A 26,367-nucleotide genomic window follows, 5' to 3' on the forward strand; every position below is an offset into this window, starting at 1 on the left:
GTGGCACGATCTCGGCTCACTGCAATCTCCATCTCCTGGGTTCAAGTGATTCACCTGCCTCAGCCTCCTGAGTAGCTGGGATTACAGGAGCACACCATCATGCCCAGCTAATTTTTTGTATTTTTAGTGGAGACAGGATTTCACCATGCTGGCCATGGCCAGGCTGGTCTCAAACTCCTGACCTCGTGATCCGCCTGCTTCGGCCTACGAAAGTGCTGGGATTACAGGCGTGAGCCACTGCACCCAACCTACATAGTAGCTTTTTATGGAAGAGGACTGAAAGAATGATGATAAATATATTTCCTGGCCAGGCGCGGCCAACATGGTGAAATCCCTTATCTACTAAAAATACAAAAAAATTAGCCAGGTGTGGTGGCACGCACCTGTAATCCCAGCTGCTTGGGAGGCTGAGGCAGGAGAACTGCTTGAACCCACAAGGTGGAGGTTACAGTGAGCAGAGATTGCACCATTGCACTCCAGCCTGGGTGACAGAGGAAAACTCCATCTCGAAAAAAAAAAAAAAAAAAGTAAAAGAAAAATATATTTTCCTTATCCCCTTCAAGAAAAAATGACAAGTACCATCAAAAGGTAAACTCGTTTACTGGTTCAGCACACAATTCTCATGATCATTAATACTCTGACTTGGGCCTAGACTTCGTCCTAGGCTGAAAGGTTGATTCAGGTACAATTAAATTTTCTGGTTAAAAATCGTCATTGGGTTCAAATGATCTATTATCCCTCTAGAAGGCAGCACCAACAGAGAAGCTATAAATACACTCCCTTCAAAACTGAGCTTTAGGGGTGGTTGTACCTTAACCACACACCCTACAGCCAAGAGAAATTAGCAGTTGAGCAAAGATACAGACCAAATGCCTCCGGGAGATGGACTGAAGCAGCTCCAAAGAAAGCTGTAAAAAAGTGACAAGAATTTGTTCTTCCGCTTTGAGACTGTTCGATTCAAACATGAGTCCAAGGCACGTATCCTTAAGAGGAGATGCTCTGCTGCTGTCTCATTTGCCAGATTATCCTTCAGTTCCAGGCTTTCAACAGGATGTGACTGGTTCATGCTCCATGATAGGAAAGGAATTAAAGTTTGAAGCCAGAATGAATGGCCACAATGCCTGATGTTAGACTTTCGTAAGTCACCTTGTGAAAGCCTGCATCTTCTATCATCTCCTTGAACTCTTCCTGAAACACAAGGAAAGATGATACAGCCAGGGTAGCCTGGATATCACTGTAGGGCCTTTGTTTAAAGCTATAGAAGTTTCATACCTGAGACGGAAACTTTCGGATACTCTCTACAAGGTACTGATAGGACTTCCAGTCTCCAGCGATGACCTCTCCCAGGACAGGGATGACCTGGAAGCTATATAGATCATAAAGCCTAGGCAAACAAAAAGGTAAAAGATGAAGATTAGAACATGCCCCTCACTTCTTCCCTAGATAAGAAGAAAGAAGGACTAAACCTGGGGTCACAAACTCAAATGCCTATAGGGATCAAGCAAGAACCTGAATTAAGTGGGTCAGGTACAAGACCAGTAGAAGTGCTGACAGGTACAGTTAGGAAGTATTATGAAGTGGAGAAAGGACAGTTACTACTCAGCCCTCCCTGTGGCATGTGGGGAGACAGGCCTACCCAGGGCTGCCATGTATCTGATTTCTCAAGTGAAGCTGGAAATTCAGATTTTTATGGAAAATTTTCTGATCTAAATTTTTTTTTTTTTTTTTTTAGAGATAGGGTCTCACTATGTTGCCCAGGCTGGTCTTGAACTCCTGGCCTCAAGTGATCCTCCCGCCTCAGCCTCCCAAAGTGCTGGGATTACAAGCATGAGCCACTGCACTTGGCCCAAATTTCCTGATTTTTTTTTTTAAGCCAGTCAAATTTATCAGAGGGGGGTTGAGTAGCAACGTTATTGCCACTAATAAGTTCTGATAACCCACTACCATTGGACCAGGCATTTCCTGATTTTTAAATAGGGGCTTTTAAGTCAATTTCTTAATATACATATGTAAGCCAACTTGGGTCTGGTTTGAGACTCTTGTGGCCTAGGTATTGTCATTCAGAACTGGCTGACCTCTGGTACTCTGAACTACAAAGTTCATGCTTATAGCTTACTGGCTATTTTCAATCCATTTCGGGGTGGGAAACCTTGGCTATACGATGAAGATAAAGCCCTATCAACAATGCCAACCTGGATATGAGGGGATTGTTCACTTGGCTAAATTCCAGACAGAGAAACCGTCCTCCTGGTTTCAGCACCCGATGAGCTTCCTGGAGTGCCTGAGCAAGACAAGGAACAACAGGACACACTCCTCAGTAGACCTCACTCAATTCCATGAGGCCAAGACAGCTTTAGCTTCTGCAGGCATTAAAAAAGTTATCATGGCCCACAAACCTCTTGTTTGTTCTCACTTGGGAAGCTGTAACAGGAGCAATAACCCTATGTATCCCAAATGCTATAGGCATTCTGCTGCCGGTGACTAGACAAAGTTAGTTGGGGTAATCTAAATTGACTACAGATTGGTACAATTGCATGAAGGGTAAGTTTAGAGTTACCTATCAAAATCACAATGGATATCCTCTCTGATAAAGCAATTTTACTTCAAGGAATCTATCTTACAGAAATGCTTCTACTGTGGGAATGCACATGTACGTGGGTTATTCACTTTTATTTTTTTTATTTTTTATTTTTATTTTTTGCGATGGAGTCTTGCTCTGTCACCCAGACTGGAGTACAGTAGTGTGATCTCAGCTCACTGCAACCGCTGCCTCCCAGGTTCAAGCGATTCTCCTACCTCAGCTTCCCGAGTAGCTGAACTACAGGTGCCTGCCACCATGCCCTGCTAATTTTTTGTTTGTTTGTTTTTGAGGTGGAATTTTGCTCTTGTTGCCCAGGCTGGAGTGCAATGGCAAGATCTCGGTTCACCACAACCTCCGCCTCTCAGGTTGAAGCGATTTTCCTGCCTCAGCCTCCCGAGTAGCTAGGATTACAGGCATGTACCACCACACCCGGCTAATTTTGTATTTTTAGTAGAGACGGGGTTTCTCCACATTGGTCAGGCTGGTCTCGAACTCCCAACATCAGGTGGTCTGCCAGCCTCGGCCTCCCAAAGTGCTGGGATTACAGGCGTGAGCCACCGCACCCAGCCTATTTGTTTGTTATTTTGAGACAGAGTTTCGCTCTTGCTGCCCAGGCTAGAGTGCAATGGCATGATCTCAGCTCACTGCAACCTCCACCTCCCGGGTTCAAGTGATTCTCTTGCCTCAGACTCCCAAGTAGCTGGGATTACAGGCATGCACCACCACACCCAACTAATTTTGTGTTTTTAGTAGAAAAAGGGTTTCACCATGTTGGCCAGGCCAGTCTTGAACTCCTGGCCTGAAGTGATCCACTCGCCTCGGCCTCACAAGGTGCTAGGATTACAGGTGTGAGCCATCATGCCTGGCCGGTTATTCACTTTTAAATAAAAAGTATAGGAAGCCATTGTTTTGGATTGTTTCTGCACTAGGTTCCAACAGACCAGACTAAGAATCAAGATGGAGTCACCCAACTTTTGACTCCATAGTTCCACATCACCAAACTGAAACTAAGTTGTCAGCTGACCTTCTAGAGAGATCAGGAGAAAGAGATACAGTCAATTTCTCCAACACTCCTGTTTAAAAAAATTTTTTTTTTTTAGACAGAGTCTCGCTCTGTCACCCAGTCTGGAGTGCAGTGGCACGATCTCAGCTCACTGCAACCTCTGCCTCCTGGGTTCAAGTGATTCTCCTGCCTCAGCCTCCCATGTTGCTGGGACTACAGTTACATGCCACCACACCCGGCTAATTTTTGCATTTTTAGTAGAGATGGAGTTTCGCCATGTTGGCCAGGCTGGTCTTGAACTAGAGACTTCAGGTGATCCTTCCACCTCGGCCTCCCAAAGTGCTAGGATTACAGCACTATAGGATTACGCCCAGCCTATTTTTTTTTATTATTCTGCCTCCCTATCACAGCCTTTCAAGAAAAGTAGTTTTGAAAGGATGAATAATACACTCTTTGTTCTTTGCTTCTCTGCTTTCTTCAGTCTTTCTGTGTCTATAAAGCCAATGTCTTCTGCTCAACTCATTGGGATGCATTCTATTTTTATTTATTTATTTATTTTTTTGAGATGGAGTCTTGCTCTGTCGCCCAGGCTGGAGTGCAGTGGCACAATCTCGGCTCACTGCAACCTCCACCTCCCGGGTTCAAGCAATTCTCCTGTCTCAGCCTCCCAAGTAGCTGGGATTACAGATGCCCGCCACCATGCCTGGCTAATTTTTGTATTTTTAGTATAGACAGGGTTTCACCACGTTGGCCAGGCTGGTCTCAAACTCCTGACCTCAAGTGATCTGCCCGCCTCGGCCTCCCAAAGTGCTGGGATTACAGGCGTGAGCTACTGTGCCCAGCACATTCTATTTTATGAAATGAAGTCATTTTAAAATTTGCTGTTCAAACAATTGTCAAAAGACAAGTGTTTGAATAGCACAAGATTAGAAGCATCTTTAACGATTAATAAGAGACTACATTATGAAATATAAATATAAATGGAAACTATTCAACTTCTTATTTTTTTTTTTTTTGAGACGGAGTCTCGTTCTGTCGCCCAGGCTGAAGTGCAGTGGTGCGATCTCAACTCACCACAACCTCTGCCTCCCGGGTTCAAGCAATTCTTCTCCCTCAGCCTCCCAAGTATCTGGGACTATAGGCACGCGCCACCACGCCCAGCTAATTTTTGTATTTTTAGTAGAGACGGGGTCTTCACCATGTTGGTCAGGCTGGTCTCGAACTCCTGACCTCATGATCCACCCGCCTTGGCCTCCCAAAGTGCTGGGATTACAGGTGTGAGCCACCACGCCCGGCCTCTATTCAACTATTTTAAAAAGTGCCAGGTGCAGTGGCTCACGCCTGTAATCCCAGCACTTTGGGAGGCTGAGGTGGGTGGATCACCTGAGGTTGGGAGTTCGAGACCAGCCTGACCAACATGGAGAAACTCCGTCTCTACTAAAAATACAAAATTAGTCGGGCATGGTGGCGCATGCCTGTAACCCCAGCTACTTGGGAGGCTGAGGCAGGAGAATCACTTGAACCCAGGAGGCGGAGGTTTCAATGAGCCCAGATCTCTCCACTGCACTCTAGCCTGGGTGACAGAGTGAGACTCTGTCTCAAAAAATAATAATAATAATAAAATAAAAAAATAAAAAGAGCCAGTGCTCTTTATGTACTTACAAGGAAAAATCTCGAAGAAATACTTGTTTACTTTTATTCTATCCATCTATCTATTTATTTATTTTTGGGGTGGAGTCTCACTCTGTCGCCCAGGCTGGAGTGCAGTGGTGCAATCTTGGCTCACTGCAGCCTCCGCCTCCTGAGTTCAAGGGATTTTCCCAACTCAGCCTCCCAAGTAGCTGGGACTACAGGTTCGTGCCGCCACGCCCAGCTAATTTTTGTATTTTTAGTAGAGACGGGGTTTCACCATGTTGGCCAGGATGGTCTTGATCTCCTGACCTCGTGATCTGCCCACCTCGGCCTCCCAAAGAGTTGGGAGGCCAGCCTGGAGGCCTCCAAAGAGTTCAAGACCAGCTGAGGTTGAACTCTCAACTGGTTGCAGTGAGCTGAGATCACGTTACTGTACTCCAGCCTGGGTGACAGAGTGAGAGTCCGTCTCCAAACAAAAAAAAGAAAAAAGAAAGAAAATAGTATATACACCTTGGCACAAAACATCACAAACACTTGTCTAAGGTTAGTCAGTAAACAAATGATCGAATCCATGCAAAAATTACAAATAAGGATGTCACAAAGTTGGGCTACATGCAAAACATAGGAAAAAAAAGAAATATCAATTGGTTATGAGTTATGTGAATCATAACCAATTCACAAAACATCTTGGCAAAGATACACAAGAAGCTGGTGACTGTCTGAAGGGAGAAGCATTGAATGGGAGAGGAGGCAAGGATGGGAGGGAGATTGTCACATATAACCTTTTGTACCTTTTGAACTTTGAACCTATTAAAAAATTTTTTTTCCCCAGGCGTGGTGGCTCAAGCCTGTAATCCCAGCACTTTGGGAGGCCGAGGCGGGAGGATCATAAGGTCAAGAGACAGAGACCATCCTGGCCAACATAGTGAAACGCCGTCTCTACTGATAAATACAAAAATTAGCTGGGTGTGGTGGCACACGCCTGTAGTCCCAGCTACTCGGGAGGCTGACGCAGGAGAATTGCTTGAACCCAGGAGACGGAGGTTGTAGTGAGCCAAGATCGCGCCACTGCACTCCAGCCTGGCAGCAGAGCAAGACTCTGTCTCAAAAAAAAAAAAAAAGTTTTCATTCAACAAAATAATAAACTGGCTACTGACATAGGAAAGGTGATGCAAACCAAGCTGATGAACACCATAAAGAACTTAACACTTAACCAGAGGACCCAGGCAACCAGAGACCACGTTACTGAAATGAAACTCTTTGCCTTGCACATGGTCTTCAAGTGTTTTGAACAGAATATTAAAGTAGGAATAAAGGCCAGGCATGGTGGCTCAGGCCTGTAATCCCAGCATTTTGGGAGGCTAAGGTGGGAGGATCACTTGAGCTCAGGAGTTCAAGATCAACCTGGGCAACATGGCAAAACCCCATCTCTACAAAAAATAAAGTAGGAACAAAGAAGAGCTCCATCAGATTAAGAGCTAAACGTTCCCCTTTTCCTGTAGAAAAGCCATGAATCCAGCTATCTTTTGTCAAAACAGTGTTTGAGGGCCCTTGTCTTTGTCAGCCTCTGACATGTCTCTGATTTTCTGCAAATTCACAGGGTCAGGCAGCTTCACAAGTATGAGGAAATACACAAAAGGCTAGAGCAAGACTAAATCCCGAAGATGTGAATACCAATCCAAGTAAGACAGACTTCTATGGAGATCAGCTCTGTGGTTTCAGTCTTTTTCAATTTTGTGACTAGAAAATTTGTCAACTTAAAGGATTGAGGACCCTAAACTTCAAACAGGCATTCCACTCAAGCGCCAAGCCCTTAAACGTTATTTTTTTAAGATTAAAAAAAAAAATCTATCTATCTCTCTCTCTCTCTCTCTCCCTGGGTGTGGTGGTGGGTTCCTGTAAGGTTCCTGTAATCCCAGCTACTTGGGAGGCAGATGTGGAAGGACTGCTTGAGCCCAGGAGTTTGCGACTAGCCTGGGCAACATATCAAGACCCCATCTCAAAAAACAAAACTCTCCTTCTTTCCTCACTCACTGTAGCTCTACAACAGAGGTAATTTCCTGAGAGTCATACAAGCTGAGGATGCAGCCATTCATACCTGATCAATGTGTGTGACATTCCGGATCCCAAAGGCAATGGTGTAAATATCAAACTTGTCATCATCAAAGGGCAGTTCTTCAGCATCTCCTAATACCCATGCAAGTCCTGAAAGAGAAAGTGAGTTCCAGGTCTCAGTGTGGGTAGCTGTTTTTCCTGCCCCCAGTGAATTCATTTCATGTAGAGCATTGAGCTGGAGAGCCCAAGTCCTGGGTGGTTAGGCTGCCTGGATTCTAATCCCAGCTTCACCATATTCCTTATATATACATATTTTTCCTTTTATATTTTTAATCAATCATTATTATTTTGTTTAGACATGGGGAGGTCTTGCTTTCTCACCCAGGCTGGAGTACAGTGGCACACAGCTCACTGCATCCTCAAACTCCTGGACTCAAAGGATCCTCCTGCCTTAGTATCCCCAGTAGTCGGGACTATAGGCACACACCACCCTGCCCAGCTAGTTTTTAAAAATTTCTTCTGTAGAGACGGGGTCTCGTCATCTTGCCCAGGCTGGTCTCAAACTCCTGGGCTCAAGCAATCCTCCCGCCTCGGCCTCCCAAAGTGCTGGAATTACAGATGTGAGCCACTGTGCCTGGCCTGTGTATTCTTGAATAAACTACTTTGTCTGTTTCCTCATCTGTAAAATGGAGTTAAAAACTAGTGCCTACTTTATAGGGTTACTAAAAGTATTAACTGAGTTACTCTAAGTACAGAATTTAGCAGAGCTTTACTGGTTTTATTGGAATCATAGAGCATCGGCGTGTCCAGGTCTGAGATTCAGAGATCACCAGAGGCCCCTATCAGGGTGGCTGTGTCCTCCAAGGATCTTGATTAGACTTTAACATTATACAACCTACAGCGAATTAGATGTAAAATACAAAAAGAAGACTGTATAGAGGAAGGTAAATGAAAATAACCTTTCTGGAAAGCAAATTAACAGTATCTAACAAGGGCCTTAAAAATAAGTATACCTGGCCAGGTGCGGTGGCTCAGGCCTGTAATCCCAGCATTTTGGGAAGCTGAGGGAGGCAGATCACGAGGTCAGGAGATCGAAACACGGTGAAACCCCGTCTCTACTAAAAATACAAAAAATTAGCTGGGCGTGGTGGCATGCACCTGTAGTCCCAGCTACTGGGGAGGCTGAGGCAGGAGAATTGCTTGAATTCGGGAGGTGAAGGTTGCAGTGAGCTGAGATCACGCCACTGCACTCCAGCCTGGGTGACAGAGCGAGACTCTGTCTCAAAAAAAAAAAAGAAAGTATGCCTTTTGACCCAGTGATTTGATTTTTAGGGAAAGGACATTGACATCATCATCACAGCTACTGCTTAGAGGGCCCTTATCAAGTGGCAGGGTCTGTGTTATTTTATGTACATCTTTAGATAGATTATCTTAGTATATCCTCATACCAACTCTGTGAGAGAGTTACTACCATTATCCTCATGTTTCAGGTCAGCAAAGTGAACATCAGAAAGGTTTAAAGTCTGAGCTGAGCACGGTGGCATGCACCTGTAATCCCAGAGACTCAGGAGGCTGAGGTGGGAGAAGAGCTTGAGCCCAGGAGTTCAAGACCAGCCTGGGTAACACAGCAAGACCATATCTCGAAAAAATAAAAAGCAAAAAGAGAAAGGTTGCTTGCCCAAGGTTACACAGATGGACTGGAACCCAGAGCCTATGTTTTCAACAGCTATGGCATATCACCTCCTAGTATGAAGTAGTTATTAGAGTTTAAACATTTGACTAAGGTTATACAGTCAGTAAACGAATGAATCCATGCAAAAATTACAAATAAGAATGTCACAAAGTTGTGCTACATGCAAAACATTGGGGAAAAAAAGAATTCTCAATTGGTTATTGGTTATATGAATCATGAAACATCCATATGGAAGAATAGCATAAAAAATAATGATTTTGGCCAGGTGTGGTGGCTCACGCCTGTAATCCCAGCACTTTGGGAGGCCGAGGCGGGCGGATCATGAGGTCAGGAGATCAAGACCATCCGTGCTAACATGGTGAAACCCCGTCTCTACTAAAAATACAAAAATTAGCCAGACGTGGTGGTAGGTGCCTGTAGTTCCAGCTAATCAGGAGGCTGAGGCAGGAGAATGGTGTGAACCTGGGAGGTGGAGCTTGCAGTGAGCCGAGATTGCGCCACTGCACTCCAGCCTGGGCAACAGAGCGAGACTCCGTCTCACAAAAAAAAAAAAAAAGTAGTTAAGTTACACATTAACTTTTTTTTTTTTGAGACAGAGCCTCGCTCTGTCACCCAGTCTGGAGTGTAGTGGTGCGACGTCCACCTCCTGGGTTCAAGAGATTCTCGTGCCTCAGCCTCCTGAGTAGCTGGGATTACAGGCGCGCACCACCACGCCTGGCTAATTTTTGTATTTTTAGTAGAGACAGGGTTTCACCATGTTGACCAGGCTGGTCTCAAACTTTTGACCTCAGGTGATCTGCCTGCCTCAGCCTCCCAAAGTGCTGGGATTACAGGCATAAGCTACCGCGCCCGACCACACATTAACTTTTATATTTATTAAATAATTTCTAGGGTCCTCCTACTTAGTTTCTACTTTTCATGATGTTTTTGCAAAGGTATGATTATTGGAGACTGATAAAACAAGGAGGAAAGATAAATCTGTACTATGGGGCACTTAATAATTCCTATGCAGATGCATTTGTCTTGGTGCTTAGGAGAGCTCGACGGGCAGGCTATGCAATGGAAGAGATGATTCCAGAAATGGAACACTGCTTATCATTTCAATATCTTTGTTTTCCGTTCTTTATGGCTGAGTACCAGAGAGAAGGGAAACATGTTTGTCAGTAGGAGTAAGGAAACATAGTGCCTTTGTCTAAAAACACTAGCGACTGTCCGCCTTCTGACCAGTATCGATGGTTAACAAAGGAGCCCTTCAGCTTGGGGGCCAAGTGGGCTGTAGCTCGTCTAGGCAGCTCCTTCTGGGGGTGGGAGGAGGAAGAGGAGGAAGATTTGAGCTAAAATAACCATAGACACTCATGGTGGGGGAGGAGAAGGAGAGAAATGCTGATGTTGACCTGAGGGACGTTCTTTGTTATATACCACTGCCCCTCACAGTGGCCATCTGTGGTCCCTGGCCAGCATGGAAGAGGGCAGAATAGCGGCTCTGAAAAGCTGGGCTGGGCGCAGTGGCTCACACCTGTAATCCCAACACTTTGGGAGGCATGGGTGGACAGATCACATGAGGCCAGGAGTTCGAGACCAGCCTGGCCAACACAGTGAAACCCCGTCTCTACTAAAAATACAAAAAAGTTAGCCGGGTATGGTGCTGCACAGCTGTAATCCCAGCTACTCGGGAGGCTGAGGCACAAGAATTGCTTGAACCCGGGAGGCAGAGGTTGTAGTGACCCGAGATCGCTCCACTGTACTCCATCCTGGGCAACAGGGCGAGACTCTGTCTCAGAAACAACAACAACAACAAAAACTGGGCCAACAGGGTGCAGTTGCCAGGACGGAGTTTCTCTCTTGTTGCCTAGGCTGGAGTGCAATGGCACCATCTTGGTTCACCACAACCTCCACCTTCCAGGTTCAAGCAATTCTCCTGCCTCAGCCTTCAAATAGCTGGGATTACAGGCATGTGTCACCACACCCAGCTAATTTTGTATTTTTAGTAGAGACAGGGTTTCTCCATATTGGTCAGGCTGGTCTTGAACTCCAGACCTCAGGTGATCCACCCCCCCTCAGCCTTCCAAAGTGCTGGGATTACAGGCGTGAGCCACCACACCTGGCCAAATTTGCTTTTTTTTTGAGACAGGGTTTTACTCTGTTGCCCAGGCTGGAGTGCAGTGGCATGATCATGGCTCACTGCAGTCTCGACCTCCTGGATTCAAGTGATCCTCCTGCTTCAGCCTCCCAAGTAGCTGTTACTACAGGTGTGTACCACCACACTTGGCTAACTTAAATTTTTTGTAGAGACAGAGTCTCACTATGTTGCCTAGGCTGGTCTTGAACTCCTGGCTTCAAGCGATCCTTCACCCTCAGCGTTCCAAAGTGCTGGGATTACAGGCATGAGCCACCTCGCTGCCACAATTTACATTTTTAAGCTAGCACACAAATCATCCATTTTGAGCTTGCAGTAATCTCACAGAGATAGGCATGCAGTCATCTGCCTATCTGCTGTTCGTATTTACCACAGTGGGGAAGTGTGAGGAGTACTGTTCACGAGTGTTTCTTTGAGTGTATCAGATGGGTCTTCTGAGAAACATGCTGAGATGGACCAAGGAGTATAATAATTTTTTGTGTGTGTGGCAGGGGAAACACAGAGTAGACAAAGGGAGAGGAAGAAAGACTGAGCAAGAAAAGCCTTTAGACCTTAATGCAGATCTGACAAAGGCTCAGCCTACCCAGTAGGGACCTCCAGAACAAAGGCTGGCTGTTAAAGAGTCTTGCTTGGAAAATATCCAGGCCCTAGTAGTCCCACAGTGTTCAGCCATTGGCTACTGGCTGCCACAAAAGAGCCTGGCCTCCCTTGGAAGCTGAGGCAGAGGCTGATGTGCTAATAGGTGGAGGCTGCTAGCTAACTGCACTCCTTATGGCTGAAGGGCAAGTTATTTACTTTTTTATTGTTTAAATTTCTTTAGAGACAGGGTCTCGCTCTGTCACTCAGGCTGGAGTGCAGAGGTGCAATCATAGCTCACTGCAGCCTGGAACTCTTGGGCTCAAGTAATCCTCCTATTGTGGCCTCCCAAAGTTCTGAGATTATAGGTGTGAGCCATGGGCCCAGCCAGAAGTTCTTTCTTTACAGGAGATGAGAGGTCCAGTTGCACAGCAATCAAACTATCCTAGTATGGACAGGAAAATGGAATGGTTCAAGAATGGGAATGATACACCGAAGTCACCCTGAAGCTGCTGGGAAATGACAGCAAAACTTCTGTCTCAGGGTCTCAGAGCTGAGATCTGAAGATTCAACTCCAATTTGGGATCTGCCACTGAGAAGTTGTGTGACTTGGGTAAGATTCTTGACTTATTTGGGATCTAGTGATCCCAGTCACATAGGGCTGGGTAAGCTCACTCAATGGGCTGCTATGCATAAATAATGCATATAACAGCACACAAACTAGATTCAGCCATATAAATCATCTTCAACCTGCCCATCTATAAGTTTCTGAAAGCCAAAAGATAAAGCATTTCAATATTTTACATATTCCACCTTATTCTATAAAGATACAAATACTTCCCCTGTGTCTGCCTTCTGCAGGACTCACCAGCTCTGTATCCTTGAGCCAAGGCTTTCTGCTTTCCAACCTTTAGCATCTCCTTGTTGATGTCACACACCACAACACGAGACCCGCCCAAGGAATCTTCTTCATTCTGGTACTCTTTGGCAATTTCTTCCCAGGATAAATTTTGTTGGGCCCTTAACTGCCTCTTCTGTTTTCTCTGATGCTGGGACTGAACATAATTAAGGAACCGGAATGCAATGTCACCTGTGGGAAGCCAACATGAGGAAAGATGCAGACTAAAACAAAAATAAAAAAGGAAGAAACAGCATTTCCTAAAACTCAAAGGGGTAACAGAGGCACAGGAATACCTGTGTTAGCTAACTGGATGCAGTGTGGCTGAAAGCCAAGTCCTTTCTTCTTTTTGTTAGAGACAGGGACTCACTCCATCACCCTGGCTGGAGTGCAGAGGCACAATCATAGCTGAGTGTGTGAACGTGGAAGTTTCTACTCATTTCAACACTAACTTTTTTTTTTAATTAAAGAAATTGGGCTGGGCTCATGCCTGCAGTCTCAGCACTTTGGGAGGCTGAGACTGGGGGATCACCTGAGGTCAGGAGTCTGAGACCAGCCTGGCCAACATGGTGAAACCCCGTCTCTACTAAAAATACAAAAATTAGCCAGGTGTGGTGGCAGGCGCCTGTTATTCCAGCTACTTGGGAGGCTGCGGCAGGAGAATAGCTTAAACCTGGGAAACGGATGTTGCAGTGGGCCGAGATAGCGCCATTGCACTCCAGCCTGAGTGACAAAAGCGAAACTCCATCCCAAAAAAATAAATAAATAAATAAATAAAATAAAAACTGAGGCCGGGCGCAGTGGCTCATGCCTGTAATCCCAGCACTTCGGGAGGCCGAGGCGGGTGGATCACGAGGTCAGGAGATCGAGACCATCTTGGCTAACATGATGAAACCCCGTCTCTACTAAAAAAATACAACAACAACAAAAAATTAGCCAGGCGTGGTGGTGGGTGCCTGTAGTGCCAGCTACTCAGGAGGCTGAGGCAGGAGAATGAACCCAGGAGGCAGAGCTTGCAGTGAGCCGAGATCGTGCCACTGCACTCCAGCCTGGGCGACAGAGCAAGACTCCGTCTCAAAAAAAAAAAAACAAAATCAAGTGTTTATAATACTGTGACCTGGTAAATATTGTTCAGGACAAATCCAGTGCTTTGTAGAATCCTATTTCCTTTCTTTTTTCCTCTCTTTTCTATATTTCCTTTTCTTTCTTTTTTTTTGAGATGGAGTTTCTGCTCGTTGCCCAGGCTGGAGTGCAATGGCGCGATCTCAGCTCACTGCAACCTCTGCCTCCCAGGTTCAAGTGATTCTCCTGCCTCAGCCTCCCAAGTGGCTGGGATCACAGGCATGTGCCACCAAACCTGGCTAATTTTGTATTTTTAGTAGAGACAGGGTTTCATCATGTTGGTCAGGCTGGTCTCGAACTCTTGACCTCAGGTGATTCACTCGCCTCGGCCTCCCAAAATGCTGGGATTACAGGCATGAGCCATTGCGCCTGGCCCTATATTTCCTTTCTTATAATGCTGTTTCCAGCTGGGCTCAGTGGCTCACGCCTGTGATCCCAGCACTTCAGGCTTCAGGAGGCTGAGGTAGGCAGATTGCTTGAGCCCAGAGGTTTGAGACCAGCCTGGGTAACATGGTGAAACTCAGTCTCTACGAAAAAAATTACAAAAATTAGCCAGGTGTGGGGCACATGCCTGTATTCCTAGCTATTTGGGAGGCTGAGATGGGAAGATTACTTGAGGCCTGGGGGGTGGGGGTTGCAGTGAGCCGAGATGATGCCACCACACTCCAGCCTGCGCGAAAGTGCAAGACCGTTCCCAAAAAAAAAAAAAAAAGCTGTTTCCTTGTCTTTGTTTTTCCTACACTATTTCCAAGAAATATATCCTTGTTTCTCCCATATGTCCAACCAATTAGGTATTCTCCAGTCATTTTTTATTTTATATCTTTTTTTTTTTTTTTTCCTGAGACGGAGGCTCGCTCTATTCCCAGGCTAGAGTGCAGTAGCATGATCTCAGCTCACTGCAACCTCCGCCTCCCAGGTTAAAGCGATTCTCCTGCCTCAGCCTCCTGAGTAGCTGGGATTACAGGCGTGTGCCACCACGCCCAGCTAATTTTTGTATTTTTAGTAGAGACAGGGTTTCACCACATTGGTCAGGCTGGTCTCAAACTCCTGACCTCGTGATCCACACGCCTCAGCCTCCCAAATGCTGGGATTACAGGCGTGAGCCAACGTGCTCGGCCATATATTTCAATATATTAATTATTTTGTGCATCTTCTCTGTATCATTCCAAATTTAGTATATGCGCTACTGAAGCGAGCACAATATTTCAATATATTTATAGGTATGCATATAACAAAATTTAAAAACATAAACAGCGATATTGTATACATTGTTATACCACGTGTTTTCTTATTCTTCCCACTTAATATGTCCTTGCAACCTTTCCATCATTACTTGTAAGTTTTCCTTATTGTTTTAAATAGATAAACAATATTTCATAGACTGGATATGCCTTAATTTAAAGCCATGTCCTTATTGGGAAGAAATAGGTTATTTCCAATTTTTAATTACTATTAAATGTGATGCAATGAGCGTATATGTGACTAAATCTTTGTGGAAGTTTTTCTTTAGGCGACATAGAATTGAAAATGTGAGGCCAGGCGGAGTGGGTCAGGCCTGTAATCTCAACACTTTGGGAGGCCAAGGTGGGCGGATCACCTTAGGTCAGGAATTTGAGGCCAGCCTGGCCAATATAGTAAAACCTTGCCTATACTAAAAATACACAAAATCAGCCAGGCATGATGATGGGCGCCTGTAATCCCAGCTACTTGGGAGGCCAAGGCATGAGAATCACTTTAACCCAGGAGGCGGAGGTTGCAGTGTGCCGAGATCATGCCATTGCACTCCAGCCTGGGCAACAGAGCAAGACTCCATCTCAAAAAAAAAAAAAAGAAGAATTGAAAATGTGGGATCCGCCAGGCATGACGGCTCATGCCTATAATCCCAGCACTTTGGGAGGCTGAGGTGGGTGTATCACCTGAGGTTGGGAGTTCAAGACCAGCCTGACCAACATGGAGAAACTCCGTCTCTACTAAAAATACAAAATTAGCTGGGTGTGGTGGCACATGCCTGTAGTCCCAGCTACTTAGGAGGCTGAGGCAGGAAAATCGCTTGAACCTAGGAGGCAGAGGTTGCGGTGAGCCGAAATTGCGCCATTGCACTTCAGCCTGGGCAACCAGAACGAGACTTGGACTCAAAAAAAAAAAAAAAAAGTGGGATCCTAGGCTTATAATATGCATTTTAGATTTTGGTAGATTCTGCTAAATTACCCTCTACAGAGCAAGGTGTCTTCTTGCCCTCTGAGCTTCCATTTGGGGAGAGGATCACACCAACATAGCTACAGATAAATATGTTTCAAGTATAGAGATTGTTCTACTGTAATTTATTATTATACATTACTCTATCATTACTAATTATCAAATTATTACATTATATTTTATATTATTCTAATGTAATTTTATGTATTTATTTTTTATTATTATTATTTTTTGAGACAGAGTCTTGCTCTGTAGCCCAGGCTGGAGAGCAATGGCACAATCTCGGCTCACTGCAACCTCTGCCTCCTGGGTTCCAGTGATTCTCCTGCCTCAGCCTCCTGAGTAGCTGGAATTACAGACGCCCACCACCTTGCCGGCTATTTATTTTTTTATTTTATTTAATTTTATTTTTTATTTTTATTTTTTTTGAGACAGAGTCTCGCTCTGTCACCCAGGCTGGAGTGTGGTGGCTTGATCTCGGCTCACTGCAACCTCGGCCTCCTGGGTTCAAACAATTCTCTTGCCTCAGCCTCCTGAGTAGCTGTGATTACAGGCGCATGCCACCACAACCGGCCAATTTTTGTATTTTTAGTAGAGACGGGGTTTCACCATGTTGGCCAGGATGGTCTCGATCTCTTGACCTCATGATCCGACCGCCTCGGGCTCCCAAAGTGCTGGGATTACAGGCATGAGCCACCACACCCCGCCATCGCCCAGCTGAATTTTTGTATTTTTAGTAGAGACGGGGTTTCACCATGTTGGCCAGACTGGTCTTGAACTCCTAACCTCAGGTGATCCTCCCAAAGTGCTACGATTATAGGTGTGAGCCACCACGCTCAGCCTCTAATGTAATTTAACATGTACAATGACATCACCAAGACGCATTGTGTAAAATCATGACATTTTTCTCTCCAAATGCTCAGTGTACAAGAAGTAACAAAGCACTGTGCACAAACTTTTGATATTTGATGTGATAGTAAATCAAGCAGAAAAGGCAGCCTCAAAAACTTATATAAAGTGATAAAAGGCTTCTCTCATCCCCTAAAAAAGAAGAAAAGGGGGTTAAAGGTTAAGCAGAAGATAAAACAGTCATTTAGATGGTGAAATGTCATTGGTCAAAAATTCGACTTTTTCCTTTGTAATCCTGCGTTGTTTTTTTTTTTTTTTTTTGAGATGGAATCTTGCTCTGTTGCCCAGGCTGGAGTGTAATGGTACGATCTCAGCTCACAGCAACCCTCCACCTCCCCAGTTCAAGCAATTCTCCTGCCTCAGCCTCCCAAGTAGCTGGGATTACAGGCACCAGTCACCACACTGGCTTTTTTTTGTATTTTTAGTAGAGATGGGTTTTCACCATGTTGGCCAGTCTGGTCTTGAACTCCTGACCTTAGGCAATCCACCCACCGTGGCCACCCAAAGTGCTGGGAGTACAGGTGTGAGCCACTGCGGCCAGCCAATCTGTGTATTTTAGAAATGTGACAGGCAGCTGGGCACAGTGGCTCACACCTGTAATCCCAGCACCTTGGGAGGCCGAGGCGGGTGTATCATGAGGTCAGGAGTTCAAGACCAGCCTGGCCAAGATGGTGGAACCCTGTCTCTACTAACAATACAAAAATTAGCCAGGCGTGGGGCGCATGCCTATAATCCCAGCTACTCAGGAGGCTGAGGCAGAGAATTGCTTGAACCCCGGAGGTGGAGGTTGCAGTGGAGCCGAGATTGCACCGCTGCTGCACTGCAGTCTGGGAGACAGAGCAAGACTCCATCTCCAAAAAAAAAAAAAAAAAGGAAATGTGACAGGCAGACAGGCACCGGCCAGGCTCATGCCTGTAATCCCAGCACTTTGGGAGGCCGAGGCAGGCGGACTGCCTGAACTCAGGAGTTCGAGACCAGCCTGGGAAACATAGTGAAACCCCGTCTCTACTAAAATACAAAATATTAGCTGGGCATGGTGGAGTGCGCCTGTAGTCCCAGCTACTCAGGAGGCTGAGGCAGGAGAATTGCTTGAACCTGGGAGGCAGAGGTTGCAATGAGCTGAGATTGAGACACTGCACACCAGCCTGGGCGACAGAGTGAGACTCCATCTCAAAAAAAAAAAGTGACAGGCACAAAACTGTTATTCTATGCTTTTGATTGATATTCAGTCAAAAAGATAAGTGCGTGCCTTTCTCAGAAGTTATAAGTATGCAGATTTTCAATCACCATCTTCCGCCTCGTGTTAGGTGAGCTAGCTCATTATAAGAGAGACTAATTTCTGTAAAACATGCTCAATGGTAGTGAAGGATACCAAACTCGACATTACCTGTGCCTCCAGCAACATCAAGCAGCTGGGTCCCAGGAAGCGGGCGCATCTTCCAGAGCAGCAAATCCTTCCAAACACGATGGATACCAAGACTCATCATATCATTCATCACATCATACTTCTTAGCCACACTTTCAAACACCTGATAGACTGACATGGGAGAAACACACACAATAGTGCTATTAACAGTATTCCCTTAGAAAAATCCTAAACAAAAAAGGAGGAAGCTTTTTTCCCCTGAAGTGACCTGTCTTTGCAAGGTGAAACTAAGTCATAATGCTTGATGCCCAAATCTACACCTTAACATTACCTCTTTATTGATTTATTTTTTTTTCCTGCCTCAGATTTATTTGCACAAATAGCACAAGAGGACCCCAGCCGCATGCAGATGGCAGTCCAGGGGGTCACACCAGTCCTTCCGTCCTCATGTGGGCAGACAGAGACATCTACTCTGAAGCCTTAGTAGGTGTCTGGGCACCTTTGGGAGCCTAAGCTGGAGCTGCAGCCTGGGCCTTGGTTTGATCTTTGGCCTTGGCCTTTGACCAACATAGCTTGAGCCCCTTGGCAATGCAGGAATGAGCACATTTCCCAAGCCTGGGGGTGGGCAATGTAGGCAAGTGGATCGAGCTTGCGGCTGACACCCTTTGGGATCTTGGGCTTAACCTCCTTGGGCTTTACAAGGGCCTTGATAGCGTCGGCACATGCACTCGTGGCCCTGGCACTGTTGGCCTGCATCTTTTTTAGGCCTTTCTTGTTGTGCTTCTTGGCAAAGCGCATGTTCCTCAGGAACTTGGGGTCCACTCCCTTAAGAGATTCTTATAAAAAAAAAAAAGAGAGAGAGATTCTTATCGGCCAGGCGCGGTGGCTCATGCCTGTAATCCCAGCACTTTGGGACGCTGAGACGGGCGGATCACGAGGTCAGGAGATCGAGACCATCCTGGCTAACATGGTGAAACCCCGTCTCTACTAAAAATACAAAAAATTAGCCGGCATGGTGGTGGGCGCCTGTGGTCCCAGCTACTCAGGAGGCTGAGGCAGGAGAATGGCGTGAACCTGGGAGGGGGAGCTTGCAGTGAGCCGAGATGGCGCCACTGCCCTCCAGCCTGGGCCACAGAGCGAGACTCCATCTCAAAGAAAAAAAAATAGGATTCATATCTTTGTGATCGGGGTTTCTTGATACCATTTCTGTGCCATTTCTGGACTGGCTGTGTGTGGTGTGGTTCTTAGACTTGGCCATGTCTGCACTGGTCCTCTCCACAGCCTGCTCCCTGCTGCTGCTCCTAAGTCGTGGATGGCATCACATTACCTCTTTAATAAGAGGCTTAAATGTACTTCATGGAAGAAATCAACCTCTTTTCTGCTGTCTTAATTATTATTACTTAGGACTACTACTTTGTAATAATGCCATCCATATACCTGGTACTAAACAGATGTTTCTGTTTCTTAAAGGATAGGGTGGGGGAAATTGGAATTTTTCTCCTGGTTACTATAATAAAAGACAAGATCTATTAGAAGTATGCATACAGGGCACGGTGGCTCTTGCCTGTAATCCCAGCACTTTGGGAGTCCAAGGGGGGTGGTTCACTTGAGGCCAGGAGTTCAAGGCTAGCCTGGCCAACATGGCAAAACCCTGTCTCTGGTAAAAACACAAAAATTAGCTGGGCATGGTTGGCACACCTGTAATCCCAGCTACTTGGGTGGCTGGGGCAGGAGAATCACTTGAACCTGGAAGGTAGAGGTTGCAGTGAGCTGAAATTGGACCACTGCATTCCAGCCTGGGCGACGAAGAGAGACTCTGTTTCAAAATAAAGATGAAAGATGCATGATTAATGGATGGAAAGACCTCGGCTCATGTCTGCCTGTATCAGTGAGAAGAACCTCAGGTACAATTTGGTGGGCACCTAGATGCCAAGCTGTGAATCAGGGCTAAGTCACAATTTAGAGGGCTCTCATGAGTCTTCTCCATAGGATCAACACAGACTGTGGAATCTGGGATAGCTAAAGAGAGAAAGTCTACTATCCAAGACTCTCAGAAGTGTTTCCCTTTAAAGTTACATTTTTTTTTTTTTTTGAGACGGAGTCTCGCTCTGTCGCCCAGGCTGGAGTGCAGTGGCACAATCTCGGCTCACTGCAAGCTCTGCGTCCCGGGTTCATGCCATTCTCCTGCCTCAGCCTCCCGAGTAGCTGGGACTACAGGCACTCGCCACCACGCCCGGTTAATTTTTTGTATTTTTAGTAGAGACAGGGTTTCACCATGCTAGCCAGGATGGTCTCGATTTCCTGACCTCGTGATCCGCCCGCCTCAGCCTCCCAAAATGCTACGATTACAGGCGTGAGCCACCACGCCCAGCCTTAAAGTTACATTTAACTGTTTTTCACCTTAGTTTCTCTGCCCGTAAGACGGCTATATCAGTGCCAGCTCCCTATCTCCCTGCCAGAAGGCTGAATTGGATAATGAAGAGGAGATGCTTTGAGTTCCTCAGATGAAATGTGCTACACAGATTGAAAACATGACTCTCTTCTGCTGAATCAGACTACAGAGCCCGCCTTTAACTCAAACTTCAACTCCTATTCTCAACCTTTGGATTTCCAAGTGCGCTCTTTCCTTTTTTTTTTTTAATTTTTTTTTTGGGACGGAGTCTTGCTCTGTCACCCAGGCTGGAGTGCAGTGGCATGATCTTGGCTCACTGTAACCTCCGCCTCCCGGGTTCAAGCAATTCTCCTGCCTCAGCCTCCCAAGTAGCTGGGACTACAGGCACGTGCCACCATGCCCAGCTAATCTGTTGTATTTTTAGTAGAGATGGGGTTTCACTGCTAGCCAGGATAGTCTCGATCTCCTAACCTCAGATCTGCCCGCCTTGGCTTCCCAAAGTGTTGGGATCACAGGTGTGAGCCACCGTGCCCGGACTTTTGTTTTTGAGACAGCGTCTAGCTCTGTCGCCCACGCTGGGGTACAGTGGCGCAATCTCGGCTCACTGCAACCTCCTCCTCCTAGGTTCAAGTGATTCTCCTGCCTCAGCCTCCCAAATAGCTACGATTACAGGCACTTGCCACCATGCCTGGCTAATTTTTGTATTTTTAGTAGAGATGGGGTTTCACCATGTTGGCCAGCTGGTCTCAAACTCCTGACCTCATGATCTGCCCACCTCAGCCTCCCAAAGTACTGGGATTACAGGCGTGAGCCACCACGCCCAGCCTGCTCTTTTGAGCATCTTTTGGGGTGTCTGGGGGACACTAAGGCTAACCCCACTCGGTATAAATAGTCCTTGCTGGCATGGTGGCACACGCCTGGAGTGCCAGCTACTCGGGGGGCTAATGGGAGAGGACTGCTTGAACCCAGGAGTTCAAGGCTGCAGTGTGCTATGATTGTGCCTGTGAATAGACATTGTACCCCAGCCCGGGCAGCATAGTGAGAACTTGTCTCAAAAATAAATAAACAAGGCTGGGCGCAGTGGCTCATGCCTATAATCCCAGAACTTTGGGAGGCTGAGGCGGGGGGATCACGAGGTCCGGAGATCGAGACCATCCTAGCTAACACAGTGAAACTCCATCTCTACTAAAAATACAAAAAAACTAGCAGGGCGTGGTGGTGGGCGCCTGTAGTCCCAGCTACTCGGGAGGCTGAGGCAGGAGAATGGCATGAACCTGGGAGGCGGAGCTTATAGTGAGCTGAGATCGTGCCACCGCACTCCAGCCTGGGCGACAGAGCGAGACTCCCATCTCCAAAAAAATAAAAATAAATAAATAAATAAATAAATAAATAAGCAAATAGTCCTGGCTTTGCATGTTCCAATAGGCATGAATTTCAGTTACTGTGGTTTAGCTAAACAACACCAGTCCCCCAATACCACAATTCAAGTACAATGGTATATTAAATATGAGTAATTACATAAAATACATTCTTTAGTCTACAAATCACTATGTAAATAACAGATACACAACATGTTCAGCAACCAATCACGCACTTCTTTCCCAGACTTTAGGTGACTGGTCACTGCATCAGTTACTCAGTTCACAGACAGTAAAGCATGTACTTGTATTGCCTCCTTATCTTTCAGTGATAAAACACATGTGGCATAACTGGATAAATGAAAGAGGGAATTGAGCAACAAAAATGAAAATGCTGATAATGCTGGAAGTGAAATTCAAATTGAGTGTCAGTGGAGTTATAGGAGAAATAGATGACTGTGGGAATATTGACACTGCTGCCACTGGAGAGACTCTAGACATACAGCCAGAGGAACTGCAGGAAGATGAACTTACCAACATGAACAAGAAATGGAGCTGTGACAAAAAGGTTGAAGATGTCCCAGAGGAAGTGATGCCAGCAAAAACTTTCACATTAAAGGAGTTATTGGAGGTATTTCATAACATTGAAAGCACAAAGGATAAAATATCAGAAGTAGATAAAAACTTAGAAAGAAATACGGCAATTTGCCAAGGCATAGAAAAGATATTTCATATGACAAGAAGGTGGTAAATAGTGCTCAAACTACTTTTGGCAATTTTTTTTTTTTTTTGGGACAGAGTCTTGCTCTGTCGCCCAGGCTGGAGTGTAGTGGCAGGATCTAGGCTCACTGCAAGCTCCGCCTCCCGGGTTCATGCCATTCTCCTGCCTCAGCCTCCGGAGTAGCTGGGACTACAGGCGCCTGCCACCATGCCCGGCTAATTTTTTTGTATTTTTAGTAGAGACAGAGTTTCACCGTGTTAGCCAGGATGGTCTCAATCTCCTGACCTCATGATCCGCCCGCCTCGGCCTCCCAAAGTGCTGGGGTTACAGGCGTGAGCCACCGCGCCCGGCCTACTCTTGGCAATTTTTTTACAAGGAAATAATTTAATTCCAAGGTTTCTAATTTTTTATTAGAATTTTTTTTTCTTTTTTTTTGAGACAGTCTCACTCTGTCGCCCAGGCTAGAGTGCAGTGGCACAATCTCAGATCACTGCAACGTCCACCTCCCAGGTTCAAGCAATTCGCCTGCCTCAGCCTCCTAATTAGCTGTGATTACAGGTGTGCGTCACCATGCTTAGCTAATTTTTTTTTGTATTTTTAGTAGAGATGAGGTTTCACCACATTGGCCAGGCTGGTCTCAAATTCCTGACTTCAAGTGCCTACCTCGGCCTCCCAAAGTGCTGGGATTACAGGTGTGAACCATCGCATCTGGCTGTAAATAAATATCAACTTTAGTATATATTTTTTCATTTCACTATATATTTATAACTGACAGGGTTTTTGATGGTTGATAATTTTTAAAGGTCATAAAACAATTCTAATTTTTCCCATTGATTAAGGTCATTGTGTCTGACTTCAGCTTACACATTTTCACAGTCTTGCATTACTGTGCACAGCAAGGACTGTCTGTACTGCAATCTCAGTCCCCAATCTGGAATTCATATTTAGTTCAGTAGTTAACTTCTTCCTTGCTTGCCACTGTGTGAAATGTTGATTATACATTGATTATACATTGTGAAATGTTGATTATACATTGGCAGGTGCGGTGGCTCACGCCTGTAATCCCAGCACTTTGGGAGGCCAAGGCGGGTGGATCACGAGGTCAGGAGATCCAGACCATCCTGGCTAACATGGTGAAACCCTGTCTGTACTAAAAAAAAAAAAATACAAAAAATTAGCCGGGCGTGGTGGTGGGCGCCTGTAGTCCCAGCTACTCAGGAGGCTGAGGCAGGAGAATGGCCTGAAGCCAGGAGGCGGAGCTTGCAGTGAGCCGAGATCGCGCCACTGCCTTCCAGCCTGGGGGTGAGAGAGAGAGACTCAGTCTCAAAAAAAAAAAAAGAAAAAGAAAAAAAGAAACCCCTTCTCTACTGAAAATACAAAAATTAGCAGGGCACAGTGGCAGACGCCTGTAATCCCAGCTACTCAGGAGGCTGAGACAGGAGAATCGCTTGAACCTGGGAGGCGGAGGTTGCAGTGAGCCGAGATCAAGCCACTGGACTCCAGCCTGGGCGACAGAGAGAGACTCCATCTCAAAGAAAACTGGGCTAATAGTTCTTATTTTACAGTTTTATTTACAAGAATTAATGTTAAGTATTTTAGAAAGTTTCAGAACCTTAATAAGTGCTTGCTACTGCACTTGACTAGTCTTAAAAGTAAAAAATAAAATAAAATGAAATACTTGGTATTATCGTACTTGGCTGCACTTATTTCATTCCATAAGCAATTATCAAGCTCCTAATGTGTGTCAAGCACTGAGGAAATAGGAATGAATGAGCCACTGTCCTGGCTTTCTGGGCATTCAATCCTGTGAAACAAATAATAATTTGAATTCGATATTCAAAGTGTTAAAATAGAGCTATGTATTAGCAAGGTTGAGGTGGGTAGACTTTAAGGGGATGGGAAATTCCACTGTGGGCACTTTCTCTTATTTCCTGGGTGACTCAGTAAAGAAACCTCTCAGAGCCTCACCTTAACAAATGTGTAAAATGGGCCAATTCCTTCATCATTATAAATAGTGCTAGCAGAGTTTAAAAACACTCCTTTTCCTTTCCTATGCCTGTGGCACAGTGCTGACAAAAAGAAACTGCTCAACAATATCTAACATTATTGAACAATTACTAAATGCCAGGGACTGTTTAAAGTGCTTTCATGTATCAAGTATTTTGATACTCACAAGAACTCCAAGAGAAGAAGGGTTACTATTAGTTCTACTTGGCAAATTTGGAAGCTGAGGCACACAGAAGATAGTTTCTCTCCTTCCTTCCCTCTTTTCTTTTCTCTTTTCTTTTTTTTTCTTTCTTTCTCTCTCTTTCTTTCTTTCTCAGGCTGGGGGCGGTGGCTCACGCCTGTAATCCCAGCACTTTGGGAGGCCAAGGCGGGTGGATCACCTGAGGTCGGGAGTTCAAGACCAGCCTGACCAACGTGGAGAAACCCCGTCTCTACTAAAAATACGAAATTAGTCGGACATGGTGGCACATGCCTGTAATCCCAGCTACTCAGGAGGCTGAGGCAGGAGGATCGCTTGAACCCAGGAGGCTGAGGTTGCAGTGAGCCCATATTGCACCATTGCACTCCAGCCTGGGCAACAAGAGCGAAACTCCGTCTCAAAATAAATAAATAAATAAATAAAAACAACAACAAAAAAAACCCCTATTTTTCTCTAGAGGTAAAGAACGGGGGCTTCAGACTCAGATTAAACTGGGTTTGAATACTGGTTCTGCCACTTACTGGTATGTTCAACTGGGCAACTTCTTGCTTAACCTTTAAGTCTCAATTTCCTCACGTGTAATATGGTAATAACAATACCCACTACTGGAATGTTGAGAATGAGAATTGAAAATAATGTCTGTACGTTGCCTGGCACATCACAAACGCTCAGTTGATGGGATTTAGTCATCAGTATTCTGCTTTTAAAAAGGGGGCGTTTGGCTGGGCGCGGTGGCTCACGCCTGTAATCCTAGCACTTTGGGAGGCCGAGGCAGGCGAATCACCTGAGGTCAGGAGTTCGAGACCAGCCTGGTGAAACCCCATCTCTAGTAAGAATACAAAAAAGTTAGCCGGGCGTGGTGGCGGGCGCCTGTAATCCCAGCTACTCGGGAAGCTGAGGCAGGAGAATCGCTTGAACCCGGGAGGCGGAGGTTGCAGTGAGCCAAGATCGGACCATTGCACTCCAGTGTGGGCAACAAGAGCGAAATTCTGTCTCCAAAAAAAAAAAAAAAAATCATAACTGCACAGACAACAACACTGGAACTAATTGGATGTTAAATCAACCCTAACTGGCCAGAAGAACCCAGACCATGGACGGTCAGATCCCTCCCATCCGCCCTCTCGCCCCTTTCACCTTTGCCCCCCTTCTCCTCTTCCGACACAGTCTCAAACCCAAAGTGCGTTTCCGTTGCCCGCTTCTCTTGGGACAAGAGCCGAGCACTTAGTGGGGCCCCGGGCCAAGAGCTACGAAGCCCGAGGAGCTGGCAGCCCCGCATCGCCCACGACCACCCACGGCCGCAATAGCTCCATAGAGCACAGCTCCCGGGGGCCGCCATCTTGGTAGTCGAGTGACAACGGCCAGAGAGTACGCCTTGTTGCGTCACTCGACGAACGACGGCGGCTGGCCGGCAACATTATTAGCCGAACGCGCCCTGAAATCTGATACACTGTTGTGCCGGCATAATCTCTAGGATCCAAAGGGTGGTCTTTAAGTATCGGAAATCCCTTCTCTCTCTCTTCTC

At 45.9% G+C, this 26,367-nt stretch overlaps 1 protein-coding gene and 1 pseudogene across 1 annotated transcript; both read right to left on the reverse strand.

Moving 5' to 3' along the window:
- Positions 1-581: 581 nt before the first annotated feature.
- On the reverse strand, positions 582-26,248 carry COQ5 (coenzyme Q5, methyltransferase). Its single transcript, XM_004054006.4, has 7 exons — positions 25,980-26,248; positions 18,190-18,339; positions 12,546-12,767; positions 7,315-7,421; positions 2,193-2,281; positions 1,273-1,384; positions 582-1,188 (listed from the first exon to the last, which is right to left on the reverse strand). Exons 1-7 carry the CDS (start codon positions 26,179-26,181, stop codon positions 1,087-1,089), a joined length of 984 nt encoding a protein of 327 aa, XP_004054054.1. The 5' UTR covers positions 26,182-26,248; the 3' UTR covers positions 582-1,086.
- On the reverse strand, positions 18,351-26,041 carry LOC109029126 (large ribosomal subunit protein eL29-like; annotated as a pseudogene).
- Positions 26,249-26,367: the final 119 nt, after the last annotated feature.

Source organism: Gorilla gorilla, chromosome 10 (assembly GCF_029281585.2).
Source record: "Gorilla gorilla gorilla isolate KB3781 chromosome 10, NHGRI_mGorGor1-v2.1_pri, whole genome shotgun sequence".
In the NCBI taxonomy this organism is placed as follows: Eukaryota; Metazoa; Chordata; class Mammalia; order Primates; family Hominidae; genus Gorilla; species Gorilla gorilla.

Bases quoted from the DNA above. Each gene is read 5' to 3' on its own strand.
- COQ5 (XM_004054006.4), bottom strand. From the start codon at position 26,181: ATGGCGGCCCCCGGGAGCTGTGCTCTATGGAGCTATTGCGGCCGTGGG. The intron at 12,768-18,189 runs GTAATGTCGAGT...GGCTTCCCACAG, and splicing joins TGATGTTGCTGGAGGCACAG to GTGACATTGCATTCCGGTTC. The intron at 7,422-12,545 runs GTGAGTCCTGCA...TTTCTCTTTCAG, and splicing joins GGCTCAAGGATACAGAGCTG to GACTTGCATGGGTATTAGGA.